The sequence below is a fragment of the Pristiophorus japonicus genome, chromosome 7, assembly GCF_044704955.1.
Source record: "Pristiophorus japonicus isolate sPriJap1 chromosome 7, sPriJap1.hap1, whole genome shotgun sequence".
Classification (NCBI taxonomy): Eukaryota; Metazoa; Chordata; class Chondrichthyes; family Pristiophoridae; genus Pristiophorus; species Pristiophorus japonicus.
Genome location: NC_091983.1, coordinates 169,713,738 through 169,737,199, shown reverse-complemented (window position 1 = coordinate 169,737,199; position 23,462 = coordinate 169,713,738). Strand labels below are relative to the sequence as shown.

Below are 23,462 nucleotides of genomic sequence, written 5' to 3'. Positions count from 1 at the left end.
AGCCTGTGGCATATCATGGGAGCAGAATAGAAAGTACATCTAACGTAATGCTATACCTGATCCAGGAGTAGTTGATGACAACACAAGACAATCAACATCCCACTTCAATAACACAATTTTCTTGCGAAATTATATTTTTATATAATTAATGACTACAGAACAATGGTTTACTGGTGTATAGGATCATCCCCCCTCATTTTTCCCCTACAATCACAGGTCTAACCAGTTAAGAGAAACTGTCCAGCTTACAAACCCAGTCAAACCTCAACTTCCAAAAAAAGATTAATTATAACAGTCATCAAATATTGAGCTATAAATCTAATTGATAGGGATATTAGAACTAAATTTACATAATCTTAGCAGTTACCACACATGAAAATCATAATGCCCAAACAAGCCAATTCACGTCAGGATTTCAGCAGTGTAACGGTTAACACATCAAAAATGCTGTAATGAAAGGAAAACATATGGCTCGCCAGTATGTGGCTCACTCAAAAGCTTTACCACAATAAAGTAATCTCTCTCACCAAGTAGGCAGAATGTAGTCTTATTTGTAGATTCAGACAAATCTAGTACACTTCACTTTTTTTGGAAAGTAACCAGTTCTGATCTGTACATAATGGATCTGTTTTTACATAGCGTATGATTAGATAGTCTGTATCCTACTCAAAATTTGCAGAGTACGCCGTTAAATAAAACAAACATTCTCAAAGTGAGTTCGACTTCAGGCCACACAACCTTACTGCATCATTTCCCTTCTGGGTCATAGGGTCACAAAGTGAGGCAAAACCCAATTTGTATAGTAAATTTAGGCAAGGAAAAGATTCTCACGAGAAACAGACTCGGAAGCGTTTTCACGGCAGTCTCCAGGTCAACTGGTGAGACATATTTATAGGCCGTCAGAGATCTTGTCGGTTCATCTCGCTTTGAAAATGGATGCAATTATTGCTCCTCTCCTAAAATCGTGCACAGATAAATAGATTTAAATCACAGGCCAAATCATTTAAAACCTCCCAACTACATTCCCCTCAAAGGGCTCCCTTGATCCGAGACATTAACCAAGTCCCACTGTGCTGAACAGCATAGGACTGCACTTCAGACGAGTCTCTGAAGGTGGGGAGCAAGGGGGCGGGAGAAGTGAAGGGGGATTGATCTGGGAGAGGGAAAGGGTGATTCATCTAAGGGGGGTGGGGGAAGAAAGGGTTATTGATCTGATGGGGGCGAAAGGGGGATTGATCCGATGAGGGGCTGGAATGAAAATGGGAGATTCATCTCTTGGGGGGTGGAGGAGGAGGAAGGGGATTGATCGGGGGGGGGGGGGGGGGATGAAAAAGGGGGACCAATCTTTTTTTGGGGGGGGCAGAGGATTTATCTTGGAAACAGATGGGGGGGGGGGGGAAACAAACTGTGAATGGACGGGGCGGGACACCGGGCCAGACGGTAACCGGGGGATGTGAGCGAGCTGCAGGCGCCGCCCTCTGTCAGTCAGACCGCAGTGAGCTGAGCCGAGAGTCTCCCCCACCCTCCGCCCTGGCTGCCCCCGGGGACACTGACCTGTGGTGAGGCGCGGGGTCACCTCCCCGAAAGGGGAGGGCTCCATTTTGAGGTACTTCTGCGGGGAGGCGGCGGCGGCCGGGCTGAGTGGGGCACACCGCCTCCTCTTCGGGGACTGGGACGAGGAGCCCAGCAGAGGGTCGAAATCGATAGTCCTTTTCAGGGTGGCTCCGCAAGCCATGGTGTCGGCGGCGGGCTGGGTAAAGGGAGAAGGAGCGGCTCCGCACACACCGGGCTTCTCTTCGCGGTTCCGTTCCCACTTAAAGATGCCGGTTTAACTCTCGCTCGGCCCGCAAGCTTGCTCCAATATCCACTCGGGGCGATAGCGCCACTCGTCGCGGTCACCGTGCGACACCAACCGAGCCTCTCACGCCCAGCAGCGGAGCCGATGGCGACGGATTGCTCTCCCTGCCTCGCCTCACTTTCCCCACTCCGGCCTCGTACCGTTATGGCGGCCCTGGCCACAACAAACAACGCCAACCTCGTTCTGGCCCCGACACCGTCGCAGGCGTGGCTCCGCCCATCCCGGCGGCACGGGCCGCGCCGCCTGCTGGGGGCTGTAGTTCCCCCACAGCCACTCCAAGGCCTGCTGATAGGCGCGGGGAACTACAACTCCCAGCGTGCGTCGCGGCCAAAGCGCCTTCCTGCTGTTGCTTTTAAATCTCTCATTGGTGAATTCAAGCAGTAACAAGGTTTGCCCAGTGATCAATGAGAGCAGCTGCTTTTCAACAGGAATTGGTGCAGCCCACTCTCGGAAATCCCACAAGTGTCTTAAAAAATAAGGAAGTCATCATGTATATTCTTCTAAATGTGCTGGAGAAATTGTGTTCTCCTGCCTGTCCCTTGCCTGGCTGGAATGTTAAGAATTCTGTTCCAAATTATGTTTTCTTCAACAACTCATGTAGAAGGGAAAAGAGAGCTTCACCCTTTTTATAGTTACAGCTGATATCTTTGCCATGTTACCTGGGAGTGAGCTTTTCTAAACCCATCGAGTGAAAAATATTAGCAAGTTTAATATAATAATAACTTTTATTTATAAAGCGCCCATTCAGTGTAACAAAATAAAACAGATACATTTGACACCAAGCCACAAAAGAAGAAATTAAGGCAGATGACCAAAAACTTGGTTAAAGATAGGTTTTAAGGGGCGCCTTAAAGGAGGAAACATATAAAATAGGTGCAGGAGCAGGCCATTCGGCCCTTCGAGCTTGCACCACCATTCAATAAGATCATGGCTGATCATGCAACTTCAGTACGCCATTCCTGCCTTCTCTCCATACTCCTTGATCCCTTTAGCCGTAAGGGCCACATCTAACTCCCTTTTGAATATATCCAATGAACTGAACTCAACAACTTTCTGTGGTAGAGAATTCCATAGGTTCACAATTCTCTTGGTGAAAAAGTGTCTCCTCATCTCGGTCTTAGATGGCTTATCCTTAGACTGTGGCCCCTGGTTCTGGACTTCCCCAACATCAGGAACATTCTTCCTGCATCTAACCTGTCCAATTCCGTCAGAATTTTAAATGAGATCCCCTCTCATTCTTCTAAATTCCAGTGAATATAAGCCTAGTCAATCCATTCTTTCTTCATATGTCAGTCCTGCCATCCTGGGGATCAGTCTGGTGAACCTTCGCTGCACTCCATCAATAGCAAGAATATCCTTCCTCAGATTAGGAGACCAAAACTGCACACAATACTCAAGGTGTGGTCTCAACAAGGCCCTGTACAACTGCAGTAAGACCTCCCTGCTCCTATACTCACTCAAATCCTCTCGCCACTTCATGCCAACATGCCATTTGCTTTCTTTACTGCTTGTTGTACCTGCATGCTTACTTTCAAGGACTGATGCACCATAACACCCAGGTCTCATTGCACCTCCCCTTTTACTAATCTGTCACCATTTAGATAATATTCTGCCTTCGTGTTTTTGCCCCCAAAGTGGATAAACTCACATTTATCCACATTATAGTGCATCTGCCATGCATTTGCCCACTCACCTAACCTGTCCAAGTCACCCGGAAGAAGAAACGAGGTTGATTTACGATGCAGGTACGACAACTACCGAAATAATGGAACAAGGAGTTCACAGCATTAGAAAAGCTGCTACCCCCACACACAGACAAAACCGGCAGAACAGGCTTTTGACAGCAAGCAGTGGCAACAGAAGCCATCAAGGGCCACAGAAATGGTCGTTCACACCTCATCAACCCACAATGCAAGCAATCAACTACAAACTGAGAGAAGCTCAAGAGAGATCAGCCAGACGCAACTCATTCTTTGCAAGCAGTCTGAGCTGGAGGTGTGGGGGTGGGCAATCGTCAAGAGAATGTTGATTTCAGCAGGCTGTTTGCAGGAACTGTGAATATACAGGGCATTTGGCCCGCATGTGCAAAAAAACGGCAGCTCGGCTGGTATATGAATCGGATGGGTCGGAAAGCGGACCAGAAGACGGTGGGTACAGTACCCGGGACATCGATGTACAGCGGGTCAACACGATCAATGGCCACTGCTCCTACAACAGGACGCCTCCTATAATGATGAGGGTCCTACTCAATGGGATATCTGTCAACATGGAGCTGGATACAAGAGCGAGTCAATCTCTCATGGGCGCTCAACAATTTGAACAACTGTGGCTGCATAAAAGAGACAGACCAAAACTCACAAGGGTCGACACCAAACTAAGGACCTATACCAAAGAAATCGTACCAGTCCTCGGCAGCGCCATGCTCTCTGTCACACACAAAGGGCCAGTGAACCGACTTCCCCTGTGGATTGTCCCCGGAGACCCCCCAGCACTGCTGGGGAGAAGCTGGCTGGCAAAACTAAACTGGAAATGGGATGATGTCCATGCCATGTCATTAGAGGAACGGACCTCCTGCTCAACAGTTATAAAGCGATTTGAACATCTCTTTCAGCCAGGTGTGGGCACTTTCAAAGGGGCCAAAGTCAAAATCTACATCACACAGGATGCTAGACCGGTCCATCACAAGGCCAGAGCTGTACCCTATGTGATGAGGGAAAAGATTGAACACGAACTAGACAGGCTTCTGCGGGAAGGCATTATATCATCTGTGGAATTTAGCGACTGGGCAAGTCCCATCGTCCCAGTCATGAAGCCTGATGGATCCGTACGAATCTGTGGGGACTACAAATCTACCATAAACAGAGTCTCCCTACAGGACCAGTACCCGCTGCCCAGAGCGGAGGACTTATTTGCCACATTGGCTGGAGGTAAACTTTTCTCAAAATTAGACCTCACATCTGCGTATATGACGCAAGAATTGACCGAGGAATCCAAGCTACTCACCACCATCAACACACATCGAGGCCTTTTCATGTACAATCGATGCCCATTCGGCATCAGGTCGACAGCTGCCATATTCCAGCGCAACATGGAGAGTCTGCTCAAGTCCATCCCGGGGATGGTTGTATTTCAAGACGACATACTTATCACGGGCAGGGACACCGACTCCCATCTCCGTAATTTGGAGGAAGTACTAAAGCGGTTGGATCGGGTAGGCCTACGAGTCAAGAAATCCAAGTGCCTGTTTCTTGCACCCGAGCTTGAATTTTTGGGCAGAAGGTTTGCCGCTGATGGAATCCGCCCAACAGAGTCCAAAACAGAAGCAATTCGCCTGGCACCCAGGCCCCGGAATGTCTCAGAACTGCGCCTCTTTCTCGGGCGACTCAATTACTTTGGGAACTTTATGCAGAACTTAAGCACGCTGTTGGAGCCTCTCCATGTGCTACTCAGGAAGGGGTGCGATTGGTTTTGGGGGGACGCCCAGGAATGCACCTTCAATAAGGCACGCAACCGTCTGTGTTCCAACAGTGTTTTGACTTTCTTTGACCCAGGTAAAAAGCTAGTTCTCACATGCGATGCGTCAGCATATGGGGTCGGGTGCGTTTTGCAGTATGTCAATAGTGCGGGCAAATTACAATCCATAGCTTATGCCTCCAGGTCACTTTCGTGGGCGGAGCGCGGCTACGGAATGGCAGAGAAGGAGGCGCTCGCATGCGTGTACGGTATCAAAAAGATGCACCAATACCTTTTCGGGGCCAAGTTCGCATTAGAAACTGACCACAAGCCCCTCACGTCCCTCCTATCCAAGAGCAAGGCAATAAACGGCAACGCCTCGGCGCGAATTCAACGGTGGGCACTCATGCTGGCGACCTATGACTATACCATAAGGCACAGACCAGCCACAGACAACTGTGCCGACGCGCTCAGCAGGCTACCCCTGGCGACTACGGAAGGGTCTGACGAACAGGACTGTGAGATAGTCATGGCAATCAATGCCTTTGAGTCCACAGGTTCGCCCATGACGGCTCGCCAAATCAGAGCCTGGATGGCCAGCGACCCCACGTTATCCTTAGTAAAAAGATGTGTCCTAACCAGTGACTGGGCAGAGGCTCGTGATGCCTGCCCCGAGGAATTAAAACCCTTTCACAGGCGCATGCATGAGCTGTCACTACAAGCAGATTGGCTGATGCGGGGCAGCCGAGTAGTCATGCCTCTGCGAGGCAGAGAGTCATTTGTCCGGGAGCTCCACCGCAACCACCCGAGGATCGTTCTCATGAAGGCCATAGCCAGATCCCACGTCTGGTGGCCTGGTATTGACGCGGACTTGGAGCTCTGCGTCCGAAGGTGCACCATTTGTGCCCAACTCAGCAATGCCCCCAGAGAGGCGCCACTGAGCCCCTGGCCTACCAAACCGTGGTCGCGGGTGCACGTAGACTATGCGAGCCCATTCATGGGCAAAATGTTCCTCGTAGTTGTAGATGCATTTTCAAAGTGGATCGAATGCACCATTTTAAACTCGAGCACAACCTCCACCACTGTGGAGAGCCTCGCAACCATGTTTGCAACGCATGGAATCCCTGACATATTAGTTAGTGACAATGGTCCGTGCTTCACCAGCGCAGAATTCCAAGACTTTATAATTGACCACGGCATAAATCACGACAAGACGGCACCGTTCAAGCCGGCCTCCAACGGCCAGGCGGAGAGAGCAGTGCAAATCATTAAACAAGGCATGCTTAAAATCCAAGGTCCCATGCTGCAGTGTCGCCTGTCGTTGGCATACAGATCTCGTCCACACTTACTGACTGGGATCCCCCCCACGCAACTGTTGATGAAAAGGACTTTAAAAACAAGGCTCTCATTAATCCTCCCAGGCATGCACGAAATCGTTGAGGCAAAGCGCCGTAAGCTGACTGAGTACCATGACAGAAATTCGAGGGGGAGATGGAATAAGATAGGGGACAAAGTGTTTGTACTAAACTATGGCAGGGATCCCAAATGGCTTGCAGGGACAGTAACGGGCAAGAAAGGAAGCAGGCTACTGGTAGTACAAATGGACAATGGCAAAACCTGCCGGAGGCATGTAGACCAAGTCAAAAGCAGATTTACCAACAGCACTGCGGAACCAAAGGCAGACTACAATGTGGAACTCGCACCACACCTGGTAGACAGACAGAGGGAACAACCTGAGGAAAGGGCAATCCCAACAGACAGCCCAGGCGAGTCAACAACAATCACACCAATCGAAACAGACAGCCCAGGCGAGATACCAGAAACCACACCCAAAGAAAAACAGACACCAAGGCAAACAACTGAACCACAACTCAGACGCTCCACGCGAGAGCGTAGACCACCTGAGACACTGAACTTATAAAGACAATAAGACCTTGGGGGAGGGTGATGTCATGTATCTTACATTATTAAAAATAACTGTATCCCAACATGCTATACATGACTGTAATAAGATATGACCTGTAACCACCAGCATACCTTACCACCGGGGATGCACTTGCAAGAGACAGGTATATAAGCACAGGTCTCAGGCAAGTGCAGCATTCCAGAGCTGTGAAAGAAAAGGTGCAGGTCCAGAGTGACCTTGACTTCACGACATGCCTCGTGTGAATCTGTACTGAGGGGACAGGACTTTATACTAGCATGTGATGCGTCGTCGTATGGAGTCGGGTGTGTATTACAACAAGCTAACGTTGCGGGGAAGTTGCAACCTGTCGCCTATGCCTCCAGGAGCTTGTCTAAGGCCGAGTGGGCCTACAGCATGATTGAGAAAGATGCATTAGCGTGTGTGTTCGGGGTAAAGAAAATGCATCAGTCCCTGTTTGGCCTTAAATTTGACCTGGAAACCGATCACAAGCCCCTCATAATCCTGTTCACTGAAAACAAGGGGATAAATACTAATGCCTCAGCCCACATACAAAGGTGGGCACTTGTGCTATCAGCGTATAACTATACCATCCACCACAGGGCAGCACCGAGAACTGTGCAGATGCTCTCAGTCGGCTACCATTGCCCACCACGGGGGTGAAAATGGCGCAGCCTGCAAACTTGTTGATGGTGGCACAGCTCGCAGACTTGTTGATGGTCATGGAAGCATTTGAAAATGATAAATCACCTGTCACAGCCCGCCAGATTAGAAATTGGACCAGCCAAGATCCTCTGCTGTCCCGAGTAAAAAACTGTGTACTGCATGGGAGCTGAGCCAGCATCCCCGTTGAAATGCAAGAGCTAATCAAGCCATTCCAGCGGTGAAACGACGAGCTGTCCATTCAGGCAGTCTGTCTGTTGTGGGGTAACCGCGTAGTGCTACCCAAAAAGGGCAGGGAGACGTTCATCTCGGATCTCCACAGCATACACCCGGGTTCAGTAATGATTGAAAGCGATAGCCAGATCCCACGTGTGGTGGCCCGGTATCAACTCTGACTTAGAGTCCTGTGTACGGCAATGCAGCGTGTGTGCTCAGTTGAGCAACGCGCCCATAGAGGCACCACTAAGTTTGTGGTCCTGGCCCTCCAGACGATGGTCGAGGATCCATGTCGATTATGCGGGCCCGTTTCTCGGTAAAATGTTCCTGGTGGTGGTGGATGCTTTTTCAAAATGGATTGAATGTGAAATAATGTCGGGAAGCACCGCCACCGCCACCATTGAAAGCCTGAGGGTCATGTTTGCCACCCACGGCCTGCCTGACATACTGGTCAGTGACAACGGGCCATGTTTCACCAGTGCCGAATTTAAAGAATTCATGACCCGCAATGGGATCAAACATGTCCCCTCGGCCCCGCTTAAACCAGCCTCCAATGGGCAAGCAGAGCGGGCAGTACAAACAATCAAACAGAGCCTTAAACGAGTCAAAGAAGGCTCACTCCAAACCCGCCTGTCCCGAGTACTGCTCAGCTACCGCACGAGACCCCACTCGCCCACAGGGGTGCCCCTGGCTGAGCTACTCATGAAAACGACACTTAAAACCAGACTCTCGCTGGTTCACCCCAACCTGCATGATCAGGTAGAGAGCAGGTGGCAGCAACAAAATGTAAACGATGGTCGCGCCACTGTGTCACGGGAAATTGATCTAAATGACCCTGTGTATGTGCTAAACTATGGACATGGTCCCAAGTAGATCGCGGGCACGGTGAAAGCTAAAGAAGGGAATAGGGTGTTTGTAGTCAAACTAGACAATGGACAAATTTGCAGAAAGCACCTGGACCAAACGAGGCTGCGGTTCACAGACTGCCCTGAACAACCCACAGCAGACACCACCTTTTTCGAGCCCGCAACACACACCCAAAGGATCAACGACACCACCCCGGACCAGGAAATAGAACCCATTACATCCAACAGCCCAGCAAGGCCAGGCTCAACTAGCAGCCCTGCAGGGCCAACAACACGCCAGCCCAGCGAGGGCACACCCAACACACCAGAACAGACATTTGCACCGAGGCGGTCCACAAGGGAAAGAAAGGCTCCCGACCGCCTCATCTTCTAAATAGTTTTCACTTTGACTTAGGGTGGGGAGTGATGTTGTGTATCTGTAAAGCATGCACTCCCATGTTTCGCCACCAGGGAGCGCATCCCCTGAAGACCCAAGGGATACCAGCATCCCTTGGGAGCACTGTATATAAGCCGGCCCCTAAGGCCTGTTCCTCACTCTGGAGTGTCTTAATAAAGACTGAGGACACTGTTACTTTAACCTCCCTGTGTGCAGCCTCATCTGTGTTAGGAACACAATAATAAGTATGTGGTTGACCAGTTAGAATGTCTATGTTCAACCCCAATATCCCACTTCCAGAGCTTGGTTAATTCTGCTGTCACCCACCTTATTGAATATCTTGTTCTACCTACAAAATGAGGTTTCTTGACTCTTTGCCAGACAAAGCAATCACACTTTAAGGAATCTAATTAAATGACCTCTTGCATTATGTTTTCCCATACCCCACAGCCCAGAATGACTTTAAGTGTCCCAATATTTCCCTGAAGGATCTTCTCGATATGGATACTTTACAATAAAGACATTGCTATTCTTCCCTTTACTTTGCTGCTTGGATTTAATTATTTTTCAATTCAATGAAAAAGAATGCTCTTTGCATTACATTCACAAAAGGAATGAATGAGCTTTCTTCTTTCAACCAGTTCTGTTCTTAATCACTGACATCACAACTGTGCACACCTTGTTTAAAATTTAAACAATAGCATTTTATATTTAAAACCATTCTCCTGACTTCCCACCCCTACCACTGCTCTAGTTTTCTAGCCTTCCCTTCTGAAGATTCTGATTCACACTGGGGTACGTTTCCACAATGGGAGGCAACATTTTGCCGAATAACCATTTAACATATGTAAGATGATGAATGTCAGTGGATTCTTTGGCTGTGGAGGCACCACAGCAAAGTCTGACCTCATCCTCAGACAAAATTGCCATACGCAACAGGGGCCACTGAATTCACTATTTCTCAATTTCTCATTTGTTGTTTCAAAATGATCATTACAGTATGACTAGTTTTGTTTTTAACATTTTGGCTACTTCTTAAAATTAAAGAAACACAGACATAAATAAGACCGACAAGCCAATATTTATTGCCTAATCCTAGTTCCCCCTGAAGAGTATTGAGTCAATCACAAAGAACCAGTTAGAGTTTTTTCTCCCCTGTGCCAGTCAACAAATTACCAGATTTATTAAAATCAGTCATCACAACTTACCATGCTGGGATTTAAACTCACAACCTTCTGGGTTTTTAGTCCAGCATTACAACCACTAGATAGTTATTTCAGCACAAAATTAAATTTCCAAAACGATGCTGTCAACAGAGATAGGAGAGGAAAAAAATCACAATTGTCTAAAACAATACTAAAAATGGCTATTCCTAATCCATTTATTAGTAATTATCATGAGTCATCTAGCAAATTTTATGAAGAAATAAGTGATCCTCAAGCCACTGAAAGCACTTTGGTCTCCCCACCAGCTCTGTAATTCTCTGTCTCCTGTGTCAACATAAATCCTAAGAGATCATTCACTATAGTCTTATGAATGTGGTCTCCATAGTAACCCAGGTCCTGACATCAGGTTATATTATGATGTGTCATGGTCTCCGTGGTAATTTAAGAATCGATTTTCATGGTCTCCGTGGTAATTTAGGAATCTTTTTTTAATCATTTCACATGGTAACATCTCCCACCACATACTGCAGAAATGGCAATTTACAGTATTTGACCTCATTGCCACACCTCCAGTACATTCATGGTTTGTCCTTTCAGGCAATGTCACTAACTTATAAAATAATTTTAAGTGGTCTTCTATTATTTTTGCTCTCCCATGGGTTGGTTGGTAGTGCAAAGCAACTGGAGTCGGATCAAAATACTAATTCAGGAACGAAGACACTTTCAAGTAAGTACATTATCATCCATGCTAGTTACTATAAAAGGTTTTAACTTAAGACAGAACTTGCATTTATATCGCGCCTTGCATATCCTTACAACATCCCAAAGTACTTTGCAATAAATTAAGTACCTTTGAAATGCTGTTGTAATGTAGGCAAAAGTGTGAACCAATCCGTACACAGCAAGGTCCCACAATCCACAATGAGATAAATGACCAAATAATCTCTTTTAGTGACGTTAGCTGAGGGATAAATGTTGGCCATGTCTCTGGAGAACTCACCTACTCTTCCAATTGTGCCACAGGCTTATTTACATTCACCTAAGAGGGCAGATAGGGCCTCGGCTTAACCTCATGTAAAAGATGGCAGTGAGGCTTGAACCGAATACTATCTGATTCATAGGTGAGAGTGCTACCACTGAGACATAGGCTAACAGTATGCTTTTGTGAGTCCCAAATGGTGTGTTGCCTCCAAGGTGTTCAATTAATGGCCATAGCAGAGTATCTGCAGAATCGCTTGCATGGGGTTGTGGTGGGGGGTGGGGGGGAGGGGGGGGAGTTGGTGCTAATGTTTATGCTGGAACCAGCGACAGAGGGAAGAATTGGATCCAGGTCCTGCTAAAAGTGTTGCAGGAATTAGGTCATGGCCATGGGTTAAGAAACAGGATCTCAGGAGGTTATTGTGACCAGTTGTGGAGAACGAATGAACTGTACCGATTGGACAGTCTACACCAGAACAAAGCTGGGTCCAATATCCTCTGGGGGAGAGTAAACTGGAATCGTGGGTGAGGGTTTAAACTAATATGGCAGGGGAAGGAATAGTCAAGAGTGTAGAGTAGGAAGCTCGAAAGGCAACATACATTTTTTGCTGTTAAGGGAATAAAGGGTTAGAAGCATTGAAAGAGGTTAAGCAGGACAAGATAGTAAAAAAAGAAAAAATTGTCAATTTAGGGGAATCCAAATGAAAATGTATGTATATTAAAGGAAAACAAAGAAAGACTTGTATTTAAACAGTGCCTTTCACGTCCTCAGGATTTCCCCAAGCACTTCAAAGCCAATAAATTACTTTCTAATCTAAGTGTAGTCACTGTTATTTGCTTGACAAATCTTCTAAGATTTTTTGAGGATGTAAATAATAGAGTGGACAAGGGAGAACCAGTGGATGTGGTGTATTTGGACATTTAAAAGACTTTTGACAAGGTCCCACACAAGAGATTAGTGTGCAAAATTAAAGCACATGGTATTGGGGGTAATGTACTGAAGTGGATAGAGAACTGGTTGGCAGACAGGAAGCAGAGAGTCGGGATAAACGGGTCCTTTTCAGAATGGCAGGCAGTGACTAGTGGAGTGCCGCAGGGCTCAGTACTGGGACCCCAGCTATTTACAATATACATCAATGATTTAGATGAAGAAATTGAGTGTAATATCTCCAAGTTTGCAGATGACACTAAGCTGGGTGGCGGTGTAAGCTGTGAGGAGGACAATAAGAGGCTGCAGGGTGACTTGGACAGGTTAGGTAAGTGGGCAAATGCATGGCAGGTGCAGTATAATATGGATAAATGTGAGGTTATCCACTTTGGTGGCAAAAACACGAAGGCAAAATATTATATCAATGGTGACAGATTAGGAAAAGGGGAGGTGCAACAAGACCTGGGTGTCATGGTACATCAGTCATTGAAAGTTGGCATGCAGGTACAGCAGGCAGTGAAGAAGGCAAATGGTATGTTGGCCTTCATAGCTGGGGGTTTTGAGTATAGGAGCAGGGAGGTCTTACTGCAGTTATACAGGGCCTTGGTGAGGCCTCACCTGGAATATTGTGTTCAGTTTTGGTCTCCTAATCTGAGGAAGGACATTCTTGCTATTGAGGGAGTGCAGTGAAGGTTCACCAGACTGATTCCCGGGATGGCAGGACTGTCATATGAGGAGAGACTGGATCGACTGGGCCTGTACTCACTGGAGTTTAGAAGGATGAGAGGGGATCTCATAGAAACATATAAAATTCTGACGGGACTGGACAGGTTAGATGCAGGAAGAATGTTCCCGATGCTGGGGAAGTCCAGAACCAGAGGACACTGTCTAAGGATAAGGGGTAAGCCATTTAGGACTGAGATGAGGAGAAACTTTTTCACTCAGAGAGCTGTTAACCTGTGGAATTCTCTACCACAGAGAGTTGTTGAGGCCAGTTCATTGGATATATTCAAGAGGGAGTTGGATATGGCCCTTACGGCTAAAGGGATCAAGAGGTAGGGAGAGAAAGCAGAAAAGAGGTACTGAGGTGAATGATCAGCCATGATCTTATTGAATGGTGGTGTAGGCTCGAAGGGCCGAATGGCCTGCTCCTGTACCTATTTTCTATGTTTCTATGGGCTCAAGTTTCCACATGATTTGCGCCTGATTTTTAGGAGCAACTGGTGGAGAACGGACTATCTTAGAAATCGCAATTCTCCACATTTTTTTTTTCTGCAGTTCTAGTCAGGTAGAACAGTTCTACTTTGGAACAGAATTTTTTCTTCAAAAGGGGGTGTGTCCGGCCACTGACGCCTGATTTCAAAGTTTCCACAGTGAAAACGTACTCCAAACTAAGTTAGAATGGAGCAAGTGAAGATTTTTGTAGAGCTGAAAAAACCTGTTCTACATATTAAAAAATCAGGCGCAGGTTACAAATTAGGCGTCCAGAACGAGGTGAGTGGGGAAGGGAAGTCATTAAATTCTACAATAAATCCTTATTTATACTTCTACAAATATTATACAAATAAATCCAACCTGAATAAACATTTATAAGCAAAGAAAAGATTAAATAAACCATCTTCCTACCTGTGTGAAAGTGCTTCAGGCACGGAGAATGCTGCAGTCAGCCTGAGGCGCCCGTTCTTCCCGCGGGGGGGAAGGAGGCGCCCGTTCTTTCCAGCGGGGGGGGGGGGGGGGAAGGAGACAGTGAGAAGGCTGCAAGTGCTGATGTGCTGATGGCAATGTGCTTTTATTTAAAAAAAATTCAAAAATTAAACAGCTACAAAGAACTACAAAAATGGCCGAGTGCCAATGTTTTTTTCACACTGCGCATGCGCGAACGTTCCAACGCGCACGCGCAGCGTTGCCGGCAGGAAAAAAACTAATTTAAATAGTACCCGCCCCCTCCCACGTACAAAATCGGCACGAGTGTAGGCTCCACCCCCTTGGGCGCCGTGCCAGGCAGACAAGGAGCTGCAGAACACTCCAGAATCGCGAGGTTTTTTTTTAGGCGCCGTTTTAGGCACGAAAAACGGGCGCCCAGCTCGGAGGGGCGCCCGTTTTTTATCGTGTGGAAACTTGGGCCCTATGTTTCTATTTTGTAGCTTAAGTGGCAGCCAATTTGGCCCCAGCAAAGTCCCACAAACATCAACGAGATAAATAACCAGTTAATCTGTTTTGGTGTTGTTAAATCACAGAGTATAAGAAACAAAACTTGAATTAGAATCATAGATGAATGATAGAATGATATATTGCAGGAGGCCATTCGGCCCATCATGCCTATGCCGGCTCTTTGAAAGAGCTATTCACTTAGTCCCACTCCCCAGCTCTGTCCCCATAGCCCTGCAAACATTTTCCCTATTAGTGCCATTGATTAAAATTAAAATCATGCCATAATGGCAATAACCGAAATATGGTTGCAGCTGGGTCAGGATTGACAATGAAATATTTCTAGTTATTAAAGGGAGAAATAGTGAACAAAGAAAGTGATGAGGAGTGCTTTTATTAATTGGAGCTAATGTCATAGCACTAGAGCATAAGGAATGAATAGAGAAGAGGTCCAAACTGAATCCCTTTGGATATTACTAGGAGCCTGGCGCAACCCTGTTCCTCCCAGCTCATAAGGAACCTTTAAAAATTGGAAGAAAATAAGCTTACCTGAGCCTCCTGTGGCCACGATGCTTTCACTGGTGGGTCCCAGACTGTGCGGCCTTTTTGTCGGCTCACAGCTAAATTGGTGTGCATGTCCCAATCATGTAATCGGAACTCAACTTTGCCATTTAAATTAGGCTTCTGCTTCTCTGAGGTGGATGGCCTTCCCATGCCTAGGTAACGGGGGATGGGGGCGGGCCGGGTGGGGGGGCGCGGGAGGGGTATGCATTGAGAATGCAACAAGATCCATACTCCTCCTCTTGGGTGCCAGGCCGCTGAAACTCTCCCTGGTGGCCCAGTGGGCCATAGTTTAAAAAGTGCGGGAGGCTCTCCCCTTTAAGTGAAGGGGAGAGCCGTGGTGATGCAGCACTGCGATGATGTCATCGCAGTAGTAAATATGCACTGCCCTCAACTTCCGTCCCTCAGTTGCTGTCACCGTCGTGTTTTTGCCCCTCAGGTGTAGTTATCGCCCCCCCCACCCCCCCGCATTATGACCGACTTCCGGATGAAAACCAAAAAAAAAACAAAGAGCAGAATTTCCCAAACAAAGCTGGGTGCATGCTTTTGGGCAAGGGGCAATTTCTACCCCTTAGTATCATCCACAAGCATGTAAATTATTCCCCAACACCTACCTTCATGTCAGTAATGCAGATAGTAAATAATAATGGCCTGAAAACTGATTGCTGTGGGACACCATTGGTAACCGGTCTCCACACTCCAAGGGAATGGTAGCATATTGGTCGTGTTACTGGACTAGTAATCCAGAGGCCTGGACTACTAATCCAGAGATGTGAGTTCTAATCCCATCACGGCAGCTGGGGAATTTAAATTCACTTAAGTAAATCTGGAATTAAAAGCTCGTAATGATCATGAAACCTACTGGATTGTCATAAAATCCCATCTGGTTCACTAATGTCCTTTAGGCCAAAATTGGGATAGCAGTCCCACAGATTTGTCAAGCAACAGCCTGACCCGCAGTGGTGTACATCCTGGGAGTCCTCAACATTGAATCTTGACCCCATGAAGTCTTCAGGTCAAGCTTGGGCAAGGAAACCTGCTGCTGATTACCACCTACCGCCCTCCCTCAGCTGATGAATCGGTACTCCTCCATGTTGAACACCACTGAGGGTAGCAAAGGCTCAGATTGTACTCTGGGCGGGGGACTTCAATGTCCATCACCAAAAGTGGTCTGGTAGCACCACCACAATCTGTAACCTCATGGCCCGGCATATCCCTCATTCTACCATTACCATCAAGCCAGGGGACCAACCCTGGTTCAATGAGGAGTGTAGAAGAGCATGCCAGGAGCAGCACAGGTGTACCTAAAAATGAGGTGCCAACCTGGGGAAGCTGCACACTAAACAGCGGAAGCAGCATGCGATAATCAGAGCTAAACAATCCCACAACGAGCGGATCAGATCAAAGCTCTACAGGCCTGCCACATCCAATCATGAATGATGATGGACAATTAAACAACTAATGGGAGGAGGAGGAGGAGGCTCCATGAATATCCCCATCCTCAATGATGGCAGAGCCCTGCACGCAAGCGCAAAAGACAAGGCTGAGGCATTTCCAACCTTCTTCAGCCAGAAATGCTGAGTGGATGATCCATATCAGTCTCCTCCTGAGGTCCCCACCCTCACCGAAGCCAGTCTTCAGCCAATTCGATTCACTCCACGTGATATCAAGAAACGGCTGAGCACTGGATGCAACAAAAGCTATGGGCCCCGACAACATCCCGACTGTTGTGCTAAAGACTTGTGCTTCAGAATTATCTGCTCTTCTAGCCAAGCTGTTCCAGTACAGCTACAACACAGGAATCTATCCGACAATGTGAAAACTGGCCAGGTATGTCTGTCCACAAAAGCAGGACAAATCCAATTCAGTCAATTACCACCCCAGCAATCTACTCTCAATCAACAGCAAAGTGATGGAAGGTGTCGTCAACAGTGCTATCAAGCGGCACTTACTCACCAGTAACCTGCTCACTGATGCTGTTTGGGTTCCGCCAGGACCACTCAGCTCCAGACCTCATTACAGCCTTGGTCCAAATATGGACAAAAGAGCTGAATTCCAGAGGTGAGGGGAGAGTGAATGACCTTGACATCAAGGCAGCATTTGACTGAATGTGGCACCAAGGAGCTCTAGTAAAGCCTTAAGGTCAGAATAGGGATGTTCGCTGAGGATTGCACAGTGCTCAGTGCCATTTGCAATTCCTCAGATAATGAAACAGTCCATGCCCGCATACAGTAAGACATGGACGATATCCAAGCTTGGGTTGACAAGTGGCAAGTAACATTCATGCCACACAAGTGCCAGGCAATGACTATCTCCACAAATGAGAGTCAAACCCCCATCCCTTGACATTCAACGGCATTACCATCACTGAATCTCCCAACATCCTGTGGTTGGGAAAATGTTGGAGTCCATTATTTAAAGAAGCAGTAGCAGGACATTTGGAAAGGTATAATTCTGTCAGGCAGAGTCAGCATGGATTTATGAAGGGGAAGTTGTTATGTTCAGAATAAAGCCACAGGACGATATCGCAAGCTCAAACTGTTGTGACCTTGGTCTCCTTATTCAGATTCCAGAGTGCGGAAGCAGCATGGTGAATCACCTTTTATACCTGCTTGCCCCAGGGTGCACAGGTGACCTTAGGTCTCCCACAGGTGTGCCCCCTAGTGGCAAGTCTTACATTTTGGTACGGTTTACATACATACATACCATCACTCCCCCCCCAAAGTTCATCCTCATGGTCAACGACGAGATTGATTGTGTTAGTGGGTCGCTGGGGGCCAGGTCTTTTCACAGTGGTTCCTGGTTATCGCAGTATGGTCTTGTCCAAATGCTTTACTCGCTAGCCCGGTACATGGTTTCACAATCAAACGCTCCGTTTTCATCACATACACACCATTTCCCCCCTTGGCTAATGCAGTGCTAGCGGCCCAACTGGGGCCCTGAACATGATCTACATCACTTATTCTGATGTCACCTAGAGGAGTCGTGCAATGATGGTGCATTCTCTGCTGATGGCATACGGAAGGCTCGGTTCTGAATGATTCTGTCTGGTGACTGCGTAGCACCCAGATAGCTGGATCTGTTGGGAGTCTATCGTGACACTCATAGTGCTAGGTTTAGTGATTTGGGCTGCCTGCTCTGGGCTATTGTTGCTGACCCTGAGGTCTAGCAAGCCCAGGATGGCCGCATTGGCCTTGAGACTTTCGGTGGTGGCCTAGTGGTCGCCGTGGACCTTGAGCCGCAGTATGAGGGCCCCGGACCACCGACTGTGTGTAGTCGCCCTGCCTTACTTTGCAACGTTGGGATGGGTCTTTCGTCTCTGCGATGGATAGGTTGCTACATCCCATCTAGTAGTTCACCTTTGGCAGGCGGTAACGTGGGATCCTGGCTGGTCCAGGTCCAAAGCTGGGGGGCTGTTACGGTTGACCCCTCGCTTTCTAGCACTTCCGCGAGTGGGTCCAGGCTGCGCCGTTTCCACCCCGGTGGTGGGCAGCGGTAGCCAACTGAGGGCATTAGTGCCGTTCTCTGTGCCTGGCCCGTGGCGGATCATGTTCCAGAACAGAGACAGTGTTAGACATTCTCGAAACAACGCATCGATAATGGTGCCTCTGCTCTCCCAAGCTTGTGGGATGAGCAGCTTGTCTGACTCGAGCACATATTGGGACACGCTTTGGTACGTCTCTTTAGTCCCGTGAATACAGGCTGCTGCTTTGTTTAACTTATTGGATATATGTTCAATCGTTTGGAGCTCGCCCGCTACTTTTGCTTGCTGAACAACACTCCCGACCTTGTGCGGCAACATCTCACTTGCTACGATTACTTTGTCAGATACATATACGACCGATTGGTGTTCGCCCGCTACTTTGGCTTGTTGTAAGATACCCCCAACCCCATATAATGGTACATCATTGGCCGCGAAAGACCGCTCACAAGGGTTACATAGTGCACACAATTTATTGGAGCATAGTGGGTTCCTGGCCTTCTCAGCGGCTGCCCCTTTACCCAGTCATCTTCCTTACTGGGCGACACATCCCTCCATTCCGTTGCAGCAACCTCCCGTGGTCTGGATGCCCTCTCCTCCCGTGGTCTGGACGCTCTCTCGTCCCGTGGTCTGGACGCTCTCTCGTCCCGTGGTCTGGACGCCTTCTTGTCCCATGGCCTGGACGCCCTCTCGTCCGTGTCTGTTATGCCGACTGCCGTGATCTTCCTCCCCAGGTATTTTGCCTCTGGCAATGGGAAGACGCATTCAGATCATTTCGGCCGGAGTCCCTCTCCGCATGGTCGACCTGGAGCCTCTTCCATCGTCGCGCGAAGAGGTCGTCGGCTTTGGGTGGTGGGTACCGCATCTGTATCACTGCTCGGTTGATCTTCACCTCCTCGTGGTCGTGATGAGCAGCCTGTGCCTCGGGGATCTGCAAATGGATCTGCACTTCGATGCTTGGTTCAGCAGAAGGTGGGGGCTTGCTCAGCCTTTCAGCAAGAGAGATGTCGTTCGCCGGAGAAGGTAAGCAGAGGTCTTCCCAGTTCCATCGAATCTTCCCCATCCACCTCCTACCAAGCAGCGTTGGCCCATCACCTGAAACAATCCACAGTGATAAATCATGCACCGCTCCCTCATGGAATACTCTTATGTCTGCACTACCAATAACTGGTATCAGTTCCTTGGTGTAGGTGCGCAGCTTTGCCTGAATCGGGATCAGCTTGGGTCGCTGTGCTTCGTCGCTCCACAGCCTCTCAAATGCCTCTGGCTCATAACTGATTGACTCGCCCCCATGTCTACTTCCATGGAGACTGGAGTGCCGTTAAGTTCAACTTTTACCATTATCGGAAGGCTTTTGGTGGTGAGGGTGTGTATCCCATATACTTCTTCATCCTCGGGTTCAGTTGCCTCTCCTGCTTGTTCATCGTGATCCTCGCTGGATCAGTCGTCCTCTCCTGACACTGCCACATGGTGAATCAGAGATCGTTTGCACATTCGCTAGAGGTGCCCCATTATTCCACAGCCCTTGCACACATAGGGCTTGAATCTACATTGATGAGCTCTATGGCTGCCCCCGCAGCGCCAACATGGTGCTAATGGATACTCATTCACGTCCCACGGTGGACTCTGAGTCACTCTAGGCCTAGGTCTGGCCTCTGCAACCGTGTGGGCCCAGCCCTGTGCCGTTCTGCCTGCTAAAAACATTATTTTGTGCACGGTGCTCGCTGGTGAGCTTCGATTCTGTGACGATATCTGTTTCGTGTTATCGCTCGTGGATATGAAGGCTTGGGCTATCGTGATGGCCTTGCTCAGATCTAGGGATTTGGCAGACAGCAGCTGCGGAAGAATGACCTCGTAGCTGATTCCAAGCATGACAAAGTCCCGCAACATTTCCCCCAAGGATCCTGCAAATACACACTGCCCTGCAAGGCGTCTTAGGTCGGCGACAAAACTTGCCACGTTCTGGCCCGCGGAGCGACAGTGCGTGTAAAAGCGGTACCTGGCCATCAGGATGCGCTCCTTTGGCTTGAGGTGTTCCCCACCCAGCATACACAGCTCTGCATAAGATTTGTCCATTAGTTTGATCGGTGCCAGCAAATCTTTAAGGAGGCCATATACCAATGACCCACATACGGCGAGGAGAATCGCCCTGCACTTGGTTGCCGTCTCAGCCTTGTCCAATTCATTGGCCACAAAGTACTGGTTGAGACGCTCAACGAAGGCATCCCAATCATCACCCTCAACAAATCTCGCAAGAATATCAATGGCAGCCATTACCGCGTGAAAGTTCGAGATCTGTTACTCGTCGCCAATTTGTTATATTCAGAATAAATCCACAGGATTATATTGCAAGCTCAAACTGTTGTGACCTTGGTCTCTTTATTCAGACTCCAGAGTGCAGAAGCAGCATGGTGAATCACCTTTTATACCTCCTTGCCCCAGGGTGCACATGTGACCCTTAGGTCTCCCACAGGTGTGCCCCCTAGTGGCAAGTCTTACATTTTGGTAAGGTTTACATACATACATAACAGAAGTCATGTTTGACAAATTTGCTGGAATTCTTTGAGGATGTAACAAATAGGGTGGATAAAGGGGAACCAGTGGATATGATGTATTTGGACTTCCAGAAGGCATTTGACAAGGTGTCACATAAAAGGTTACTGCACAAGATAAAAGTTCACGGGGTTGGGAGTAATATATTAGCATGGATAGGGGATTGGCTAACTAAAAAAAAACAGAGAATCGGGATAAATGGCTTATTCTCGGATTGTCAATCAGTAACTAGTGGGATGCCGCAGGGATCAGTGCTAGGACCCCAATTATTTACAATCTATATTAACGACTTGGAAGAAGGGACTGAGTGTAACATTGCCAAGTTTGCTGATGATACAAAGATGGGAGGAAAATCAATGTGTGAGGAGAACACAAAATACTTGCAAAAGGACATAGATAGGCTAAGTGAGTGGGCAAAAATTTGGCACATGGAGTATAATGTTGGAAAGTGTGAGGTCATGCACTTTGGCAGAAAAAAAATCGAAGAGCAAGTTATTATTTAAATGGAGAAAAATTGCAAAGTGCTGCAGTACAGCGGGACCTGGAGGTACTTGTGCATGAAACACAAAAGGTTAGTATGCAGGTGCAGCAAGTGATCAGGAAGACCAATGGAATCTTGGCCTTTATTGCAAAGGGGATGGAGTATAAAAGCAGGAAAATCTTGCTACAGTTGTACAGGGTATTGATGAGGCCACACTTGGAATACTGTATACAGTTTTGGTTTCCATATTTAAGAAAGGATATACTTGCTTTGGAGGCAGTTCAGAGAATGTTCACTAGGTTGATTCCGGAGATGAGAGGGTTGACTTATGAGGAAAGGTTGAGTAGGTTAGGCCTCTACTCATTGGAATTCAGAAGAATGAGAGGTGATCTTATCGAAACGTATAAGATTATGAGGGGGCTTGACGAGGTGGATACAGAGAGGATGTTTCCACTGATGGGGAAGACTAGAACTAGAGGGCATAATCTTTAATAAGGGGCCGCCCACTTAAAACTAAGATGAGGAGGAATTTTTTCTCTGAGGGTTGTAATTCTGTGGAATTCGCTGCCTCAGCGAGCTTTGGAAGCTGGGTCATTGAATAACTTTAAGTCAGAGATAGACAGTTTCTTGAGCGATAAGGGAATAAAAGGTTTTGGTGAATGGGCAGGAAAGTGGACTTGAGTCCATGATCAGATCAGCCATGATCGTATTAAATGGTGGAGCAGGCTCGAGGGGCCATATGGCCTACTCCTGCTCCTATTTCTTATGTTCTTACGTTCTTGTCAACAACCTGGGGGTCGCCATTGACTAGAAACCTAACTGGATCAGCCACATAAATACTGTGATAACAAGAGCAGATCAGAGGCTGGATATTCTGTGGCGAGTGTCTCACCTCCTGACTCCCCAAAGCCTTTCCACCATCTACAAGGCACAAGTCAGGAGTGTGATGGAATACTCTCCACTTGCCTGGATGAGTGCAGCTCCAACAACACTAAAGAAGCTCGACACCATCCAGGACAAAGCAGCCCGCTTGATTGACACCCCATCCTCACCTTAAACATTCACTCCCTCCACCATCAGCGTACCGTGACTGCAGTGTGCACCATCAACAGAATGCACTGCAGCAACTCACCAAAATGTCTTCGGCAGCACCTCCCAAACCTACCACCTAGAAGGACAAGGTGAGCAGGTACATGAGAACACCGTCACCTCCATGTTCCCCTCCAAGTCACACATCAGCCTGACTTGGAAATATATCGCCGTTCCTTCATCGGACCACAGCGGTTCAAGAAGGCAGCCCACCACCATCTTCTCAAGGGCAATTAGGAATGGGCAATAAATGCCGGCCTTGCCAGCGACGCCCACATCCCATGGACAAAAAAAACTGAACTCAATGGGAATCGGGGAAAACTTTTCACTGGTGGAGTCATACCTAGAACAAAAGAAGATAGTTGTGATTATTGGAGGTCAATCTTCCCAGCCCCAGGACATCGCTGCAGGCGTTCCTCAGAGCAATGTCCTGGACTCAACCAACTTAGGCACCTCCCAAACCCGTGACCTCTACCACATAGAAGGATAATGGCAGCAGGTGCATCGGAACAGCATCACATGCAAGTTCCCCTCCAAGTTACACACCATCCTGACTCGAAAATATGTCACTGAGTCGAAATCCTGGAACTCCCTCCCTAACAGCACTATGGGAGTACCTTCATCATACACAGACTGCAGCAGTCCAAGAAGACGGCTCACCACCACCTTCTCAAAGGCAATTAGGGATGGGCAACACATGGTGGCCTTGCCAGAAACATCC

At 47.9% G+C, this 23,462-nt stretch overlaps 1 protein-coding gene across 1 annotated transcript in view; it reads right to left on the bottom strand.

Moving 5' to 3' along the window:
• akirin2 (akirin 2) overlaps positions 1–2,006 on the bottom strand; it is a 28,347-nt gene extending 26,341 nt beyond the window's left edge. The window contains exon 1 of the mRNA XM_070885556.1: positions 1,555–2,006. Within this exon, the coding sequence (XP_070741657.1) occupies positions 1,555–1,735 (181 nt within the window). The 5' untranslated portion in view covers positions 1,736–2,006. The remainder of the gene's footprint in view (positions 1–1,554) is intronic.
• Between the last annotated feature and the right edge of the window lie 21,456 nt (positions 2,007–23,462).